Raw genomic sequence first — 8,777 nt, 5'->3', positions numbered from 1 at the left:
CATGAAAGAAGCAGTCAATTCGAAGCACCGCGCCACTCACCCCACATCGCTCCGGATCCCCAAAACAGGGTTTCCCCGCGAGTAGGGGAGGCGCTGAAGGTGCCAGCCGAATCCCAAGTTCACAAGCTTCTCCCGCATGTGATTTCAGAGGGTCTCCGCCTTCGCCGTGGCGATCAGACCCTGCCTTCCACGGAGCAAGTTCCTCCCGATCGGAGGAGCTCCGCCATTGCCGGAGGCGCCAACCCGGAAGACTAGAAACACCCTGAGCCTTGCCTCTGCTTCTCCTGTAGGAAAGGAGGCTGGAGAGGAGCAGGTTGTGTTGGCAAAACCCTCACAAGGGCCTGACCGTGGTCACAATAGTGGCATGGCTGCAAGCATGGTGCTCTATGGACCTTGATCTGCCCCCCCTTGAGCCAATGGCCTCGCAACGCCTCATGCGCAGGTTGGCCCTGCCAATTCCTAGGGTGCCCAGTTGGATTATTTCAGTGGGGAAGGGGGAAGTTCCCAATCCTGTTCCACTGCTCTCCGCCTGCTTCCCCCCCTCAAAGTGATCCATCTAGCCTCCACTCCATCCCACTTCAAATGAAAATAAATAATAAAAGAGCTCCCATCCAGACTCTGCAGTCTCCATAGCTGCTCTCAGAGCTCCAGACTCCTTTGGTCATTTTGGGGACTTCCTTGAGAAGAACAAGTGGACATCTAGGAGTTGCTGTTGGTGGTGGTGGCGGGAGCAGGGCTCAGCTCCTCCTGCTCTTAAGTGTGCTCTGCTCAGTTCTGCAGCCTTATCCCTTGGCACCAGGTGCACATATGCTCTCATAACCCCCTCAAGCCAAGCCCAGTTCTTTTTCTGCCTCTGTTCTCCCTCCTACCACTGAGCCCTGGAGACAAAGCTTAATGGGGAGAGGGGAGGGCAGACCTCCCCTCAAGAGTCTATGCAATAATTCGCAGCCAGCTGCTGCTGGGCTGAAACTTGCAAGCTGCAAGCAGTATGAGGAAGGAGAGCAATTGAGAAACACCTTGGGGAAGCAATGTAGCCCTCTTTCTGCACCTGCAAGCCTTGTTGTGAAGAGCGAAGTCAGATTCCATGGTATCTGCACGACCTGATGCCCCATGCAGCACCCCCTCTCCACAGCCTCTCCCTCATGTGTGCTGCGAGGGCCCAAGGCGGCTACATTTGGAAAGTCTGGCTGAGTTTCAGAGCAGTGGCGAAACCAGCAAAGGCAACTGTAGCTCCCCTCCAAACACCAGAACAATCTCTGCACAACGGATCTTTCATTTTGAAACAACCGCTTCCCAATAAATTAAGAGTGTGTGTGCACCAAGTACAGGAACCCAGGAGAGAAAAGCAGAAAGACAAAGTTGCAGAACTTGGGGTCGGGTGGGGAGCCCAACCCAACCCAGCTGTACCCACTGCCTCAGCTCCCCTCCTGCTGCCCAGCCTGCGCCCCCTCCTCCTCCCTGGTCCCTTTAGGCAGTGCTTAGTGTTTCATGAAGAATGAACACCCTAGAACTCTACTTGGCAGAATGGGGACAGATAGCTGAACTATAGAGAGCAGGCTAAGGCGTACGTGGGCCACAGTGGCTGCCCTGCCCCTTCTTGATGAGCATCAAGGCTGGGGGGACAGAGAAAGAGGTCCTGCAATCCCAGGACAGGCCAGGAATCCTTATGCCTGGTACCCACCAAGAGTAGCACATGCTCAGCTGCAGCAGAAGGGGAGAGCGTGGACTACTGCGCAGGGACTGAGAGCAGCAGTGGTGGTAGTAGGATGGGCAGGGGAATGACTGTCCTCCAACAGGGTCCCTCCCCAAGCACCCTGAACCTGCTGCCAATGCCCTGGAACCATGTGGAAAGCCAAGTGTGCAACCGTGTCAGGAGTCAAGAGGAAAAGGTGGAAAGGGCGAAGCACAGGGAAGGGAGCTGGCACATGGCAAGATGGCACAAGGGGAAGGGCAGGCACCAGAGAACAGAGGCTGGGCCTTGCCTCTTCCCTCCCAACTTCGTCTCCAGTCACGCTTGGCACCTTTCGGAGTCATCCGCCCCCAGCAGGAAGCCCAGGAGGAAGCCGATGGCACTCGGTAGAACGTTGGGCAGAGGCCGTAGCAGGAGGCTGGCGAAGAGGGTGGCTGCAGGGAAGCGAAAACATTTGCATGAAGGGAGGCCTTACCTAGCATGTTGCCACTGACGTTGTTGCTCTCAGAGTATTTCAGCAGCTCCCGCAGGAAAGCCACCACGAAGCGGAACATATTCTGGTGCGACCGCGGCAACTGGCAGATCACCTGCAAGACAGGGAGGGGCGGTTTGGAGTTTCAGTGCAGAGCTTTGCTAGAGGAGGGGCATGGATCACTAGCACGGTGTACTTGTTATGTTTGCAGGTTTAGACCTGGCATAAAAAAAAAGAATGTTTAAAATGGTAACTGGACTAGAACTCTGCTGGGAACTTTGGGGAACAATACAACTGGAGAGTCGGAAGGGACCACAAGGGTTAACTAATCGAACCCCCTGCAATGCCTAAGGTGGGACTGGAACTCAGGACACTGAGATGAAGAGTCTTATGCTCTACCAACTGAGATATCTTGGGGGAAGGGCCATAGCTCTGCAGTAAACCACCTGCTTTTCATGCAGAAAGTCTCAGGCTCCACCCCCAGCATCTCCCAGGAGGGTAGGGAACATCCCTTGTCTGAAATCCTGGAGAGCCACTGCTTGTCAATTTCGACAATACTGAGCTAGATGGCCCAGTATATGGCCGCTTCCTGGGTTGGAAATTCAAGCGAGGTTCACTGAAACAGGTGGGCTATTGTTACAAGTCCTGGTCAGAAAGCAAAAAGGCAACATGTGCGCACCCCACCCCCCTCCACAACCGAGAGGGATGGTTATCAAAGGAGACATCAGCAACCTCTGCAGTTAACAAGGCTTCCCAGACCAGACTAGCCCTCCTGCCAGTGTGCCGGTTTACTGGCTTTCAGGGATGTTTTAGTGGATTTCCTGTTACTCGCGGCAACATTTGGACTAGATGACTTTGGAAATCCCTTCTGATTCTATGCTTCTGTACACACCACAGACCAGCCAGGAAGAGATGGGGCTCTGGGGCCGACCTGGCGACAGAGGTGGCTGTCATGTGAGCACTCAAGGCAGCGCTGATAGAGTTCATAGCAAAGGACCGGTTCTGGCACTGCCTCCAGAAAGATGAGCAGAGCTTCGGCCACCGAGTGGTCACTGCCAGCTATTGACAGCCTGGCAAGGGAAGTGTTCTGTCCTGTTACCTGCAGCCTGCCTCCTTCCCAGGCTGGTCCAAAGCAAGAAGCTTGGTCCTTATACATCTGGGCCCACCTTGCAAGTTCCCCCTTTTGGCGCAAGGTGGACCTTGAACCCGCAGCCCTGAGATTAAGAGTGTCACGCTCTACCAGCTGAGCCATCCCACTGTAATTATCCCACACCTCCCCTCTTGACGAAGCTGCCTGCAAAGCTGATCTGCCGAGGAAATGTCCTTCTGCAGGCATGGTTTCAATCCAAACAACAAATACTAGTGGTCAACTCCAAAAGTGCGGTCAAGAAACCCTGCTTGCCAAAGAACAATTGAACGCACCCTTGAAGCTCCTTTGCAGCCATGTCTTTACCTGTCTCCACATCTGACACCACGTATGATGCTAGATGTGGGGCCTGCGGGCCTGTCAAGGTTCCCCACCTCTGCTCTATCTAGCCAGGCTGATGTTTTCAAATGGGGGTTAAAGCTGTGAAGCTGTTTGGATGCATGACTGGACTTGACTGTGGGCATTTCAGTTTGCTGTGTCTCAGAGCCTTAAGGATGGGCTGGCCTAGGAACCTAAGCCACCAGGTATATAAAAGTGAGGTCCACTCCAGCCAAGAGCGAAAGAAAACCACCAAGCAGCCCTGCTCCCCAACAATGTCCCCCAAAGAGGATACGGATCGTCTCGGGAATGCTGGTGTCCAGGCACTCAATTCTCTCCTGCAGCTCGTCCTGCGTGCCCGGGGTCTGGAAGAGGTCCTCCTGAAGCAGAGTATCACCCATGCGTTCGGAAGGGATGAGGTACATCCTGGGTAGCATGAAGAACAATCCAGCCCTGGGGTGCATAATGTGAGGTCGAGGAATGCCACAATGGAGAGAAGCCCATCACCAAGAGAGCTGGCACAAGGGCTGAGAATTGTATCCCACCTGCTTTCCACAGTAGCATTCCTACTACCCTTCTCCTGATTTGGGGCAATGGGAGAGTGAAATCATTCCCCGCTTCTTCTAGTGGCCAGTCTCAGAGAGCCGCTTTGCTAGGGATAGACAGACAATGGTTGGGAACACTTGGGTTCTTCTGAGCCGCTCTAAGGAATAGTATATGCTGGATGTCCCACCCGCTGCCGCTCCACCAAGGTGCCACTATACTCACAGCAGGAGCTTGTAAGAGCGAGTCGGTAGCTAAGATATAAATCAATTGGGACGTTTGGAACCTGCACACCCCAAAACTGGTACTGGATTCCAGCCCACACCCATCCTTTCAATGGTACCGTCCCCCTCAGCTCACCTGGTGGCAGGCATTCTTGAAGAGGTGGTCCACCAAAAGCCAGATCTCCTTGGCCGCTCAGTGGAGTCATCACCATCCTGGGGTACGATATCCAGAAACTGCTTCTCCTGGAGGTCCAATGACAAGCGGGACTGGCGTGAGAGCCTGACAGAATGTGTGCCTGTATGCATTCTTTCCTTGCTCCAGCTGGGTGGACAAGTCTTGCCCTCTGAGGCCACAACTAGGGCTGGGCAATAGCTGGCTTTCAACACGGTGATATATCACTAGCTAAACATTGCAATACACCAATATATCACAATGTCTGAAATAAGATGGAGCTATGTAGAGGCATTGTCTGGCTTCACAGTTTCCCCCCACATGGTGTTTTTTGCATAGTACACACACACATCATGATTCGCAATATATTGCCAGGTCAGAAATTATGAAACCAGTCTCACTATCTAGACTTCAAGCTGATTTGAAAATATATCTATATTGACATATCGCCCGGCCCTAGCCACAGCAAGCATCTCGAGTGGGGAAACAAAAAACAAATTGCTTGCACCCCAAATCCAAGCTCCCCCTCCCCCTATTAATATGCAGCTAGTAATCCTCCCACTCCGGATGTGCAGTTCACCCAAAAGCTTACTAAATATGCAGCTGTGGACATGGGGTTTGGCTAGAGAGCCAATGTGGTGTAGTGGTTAAGAGCGATAGACTCGTAATCTGGGGAACCGGGTTCGCGTCTCCGCTCCTCCACATGCAGCTGCTGGGTGACCTTGGGCCAGTCACACTTCTCTGAAGTCTCTCAGCCCCACTCACCTCACAGAGTGTTTGTTGGGGAGGAAGGTAAAGGAGAATGTTAGCCGCTTTGAGACTCCTTCGGGTAGTGATAAAGCGGGATATCAAATCCAAACTTCTCTTCTTCTAACATTTTATTTAAATTGTTGGAACCTGCCCTGGGACCTTAGGGTGAAGGGCAGGAAATAAGTAACAAAAACAGCAACAGAACATGGATGGGCCTTCATAGGTTGATGGGCTGCAGCCCCAGCCAGCAGGATGAGATGATGGGGTCACATGTTCACCACCCCTTGTCTAGAGCACGTTGCAGAGGCAGTGGTAGAAACTGAGCAACAGCTGGAGCCCCAGCCCACGACTTTGTATGGGCAATGCAGCACACAGCAGCTGGTGAACCATGCCTCCGGCCTCCTTCCCATCTTCCTCTCCAGAAATGTTCAGGGTGGTTAGTTCTATCTCAAGCTACCACATTCAAGAGAAAGAGAAAGAGAGGAGGGGGGAGCAATGCATTTTGTTCCCACAATGGCCAACCACATGCCCTTGGGAGTCCATAGGGACACGGGGACAATAGCACTTTGTCCATAATGTTCCCCAGAAACTGGTAATCAAAAGCATGTGGTTTGTGATAATAGTGGCAAGAAATAGCCACTGATAAACATATTCTCCATGATTCTAAATGTCTACAGCTGTCCAAATTGACAGTCACCACTGTCTCCTTGTGGCTAGGATAATACACCCAAGTCTATCTGATTTCGAAAGGAGTGACATTTCCCTGAGCCACCCCAAAGCAGCCACTACCGCTTCCCAAATGCCAGTGCTCAGGTGGTAAGAGTAAGCCAGAGTGGCATAGTCTGTGCAGCAGTTGCTGAGCACAGAGACAAGGAGAAAACTGGCTCTTGGGGCCAGAGGGGGCTGGCGCCTGCATCATGAGACTGGGCTTTCTGCCTCCCGGGCTGCCAATCGCAAGCGGACCCAGAGTCGAGCAGTGCAAAATCAGTTACAAGCAGTGATGGCAAATTCTGGTTTCGTCTCCGTTCTCCTCTGCCGAGTTCTACAAGGGCCATGTTGAGACTAGGGAAGAGACCAAAGCAGAGAGCTAGAGCCACCACCTGGACTGGATTTGAGTCAGAAGGCAGGCAGGTGCGGGTTGCCTGAGAGGAAAGTCAGGTTGGTGGGGTAGTGCCTGGTTTGCCCTAAGGGACCAGCTGCCACTGCATGGAGCAGCTGCTGATCGTTGACAAGGGCAACTCCATTTACGTGCCTTCGAGGCACATGCACACTGCCGCAAAGCTGGAAGGGGCACTTGAAGGGGCAAAAATGTCCCCCCCAAGAGCACAAAAGCGGCAAAGCGGCATGGAAACAGCATCTCGACTCCCTCCAAGGAGCTTTGGCACTGACCTTTCAGGCCTGTGGAGAGTTGGAGCAAGGAGTTTTGCAGGGAGGCTGCTGGTTTTCAAAAGGCCTTTCAAAAGGGTTTCCGGAAGTTTAGAGGGTGTTTGCAGGCTTTTCCAATGCTGTCCCCAATATACGCAATTTCATTTAAACGCACGGTACCTCGGAACGCAACCCCCGTGTAAACGGGGCGTTGCCTGTACCTGATTTGAGCCCGCTACAAGAACATCTAGAGGATAGCAAACCAACTGTTACCTTTTCTAGGAAGCTGTCTTCTCCCTGAGATCAGAGGAGGAAGGCAAGAGCAAAAGACAACCAAGGGTGTTAATGGCACAGGCCCTGAGAAGAGAAAGAAACAGCCCGTTGGCTGAACAGTATCTGGGCAGATGGCAGGGAAATGCACACGGTTCAGTGGCCCTGCGAAAGGGCAGGTGGGAGGACCAGAACCTGGGATGACTCAGTCAAGGCAAACAAAGGGCATGAACAGCACACAGGAAGCGGATGCACAGCTACAGAAGCTGAAGCTGAATGCAGCGGAGGACCCCCAGCCCCCACCTTTCTGAGTGGAAGAGCAGCTGTTTTTCAAGCAGGCAAGCAGAGTGGGAAGGGTAGACATCCAGCACAAGGCTTCCAAGGAGGTCCCGAAGCAGCTTGGTAGGTAGCTCCCACCAGTGGCGTAGCGTGGGGGGTGCAGGGGGGGCCGGCCGCACCGGGCGCAACATCTGGGGGTTAGGGCAAATCCACGGGTTAGGGGGCGCAAATCCACGGGTTAGGGGGCGCAAATTACTTGCCTTGCCCCGGGTGCTGACAACCCACCCTACGCCACTGGCTCCCACTGATGGTGAGGAAATAGTCCTTGCCACGGTCAAGGTGAAGGACAAAGATAGCCTCAATCTTCTCTTCCTTGCTGATGTACACATCCAGGGAAATGTCCACCCTCTCACCTAAAATGGGAGGAGGTCAGGTAGATACATTCTTTGGCACAGCCAAGTTGGCTTATCTGTAAATTAAAAGTTAAGACGGTAAAGAATTCAACAGAAGGACACAATAGGAGGCTGCTGGATCAGGCCAATGGCCCATCTAGTACAGCATCCTGTTCTCACAGGTGTATGGAAGAAACCTTAACTTCAAGAATTAGGAAAAGAAGCGACTCAGTTCCCACCCCCACCCCGCTTTCCTCTCTAGTCCTCCAAAGCAGCAGCTGCACAGAAGATGGTGACAGGATACTGGGGGGTAAGAGAAAGTGATCCTAACAAAAGAATATAAAAAGGGAAAGCATTTATTTGTCTCCTAAAGGATTTTTGCGCCCCCAATGTAACTTTCTTTTTTAGTTTACATTTCATTGAGTTTTTAAAAGTTTGGCTAGTTCTATATGTTCCCCAAGATATTTTTGTGCCTGCACAACATAAAAATACGCATTGTTTTAAAAAAGTAATTTTTTGACGGACTGCTCTCACTGGTTCCCTGCGATGCCAAAAGGTGTCAAGGAGATAAGTAACTATACAGCCTTTAGGGAAGTTTTTAATGTTTTATGATGGTTTTGCATATGTTGGAAGTCTGAGGCTGCCCCCCCCCCTTGCCTTCCTTGCAGCATCCTTCTCAAAGAGCTAAGGCATGACTACGCTCACAGAGTTTAAATCCACCGTAAGGTGCAGCAATCAGGCCTCTGTTTCAACACAAAATACCAATGATCCTTATGCCAAGTGGGAGAAAGGCCGTCAACATGATGAACACACAAACCTTGGAGAGAAAAATGTAAAACAAAAAGCACCAGCAATTTAATTGGACTTAATGGAAGTCTCTGCTGATAAGAGCATGTGAGCAACGCAGATTTTCCAGACAGATGCAAAACCTAGAGCAGGAAACCTTAGACCTTTAGATATTGCTGGACAGCAGCTATGCTGGGGCTGATGGGAGTCCAACAACATCTGGAGCGTGTGCTGAGCTAGGAAAGCCCTCTAACTGGGAAACTACAGAGCAGTCCTACTTATTCCAAGGCAACCCTCCAACTTAATTGGGACTTGCTTCTAATTCAGGTTGCACAAACCTGCAACCTTAAAAAGCATTTGTAGAAGTCG

General features: G+C 51.9%; 1 protein-coding gene across 1 annotated transcript in view; it reads right to left on the bottom strand.

Moving 5' to 3' along the window:
* Positions 1–2,008: 2,008 nt before the first annotated feature.
* LOC310753753 (inositol polyphosphate 5-phosphatase OCRL-like) overlaps positions 2,009–8,777 on the bottom strand; it is a gene marked incomplete at both ends in the record, with an annotated part of 332,356 nt that continues 325,587 nt past the window's right edge. The window contains 3 exon segments of the mRNA XM_083595097.1: positions 2,009–2,124; positions 2,166–2,277; positions 3,094–3,221. Coding sequence (XP_083451223.1) covers positions 2,009–2,124; positions 2,166–2,277; positions 3,094–3,221 — 356 coding nt within the window.

The sequence above is a fragment of the Podarcis filfolensis genome (genome assembly GCF_964270895.1).
Source record: "Podarcis filfolensis genome assembly, chromosome: W".
NCBI classification, from domain to species: Eukaryota; Metazoa; Chordata; class Lepidosauria; order Squamata; family Lacertidae; genus Podarcis; species Podarcis filfolensis.
The sequence above is the reverse complement of the archived record's forward strand: the minus strand, read 5'-3'. Positions and strand labels throughout refer to the sequence as shown.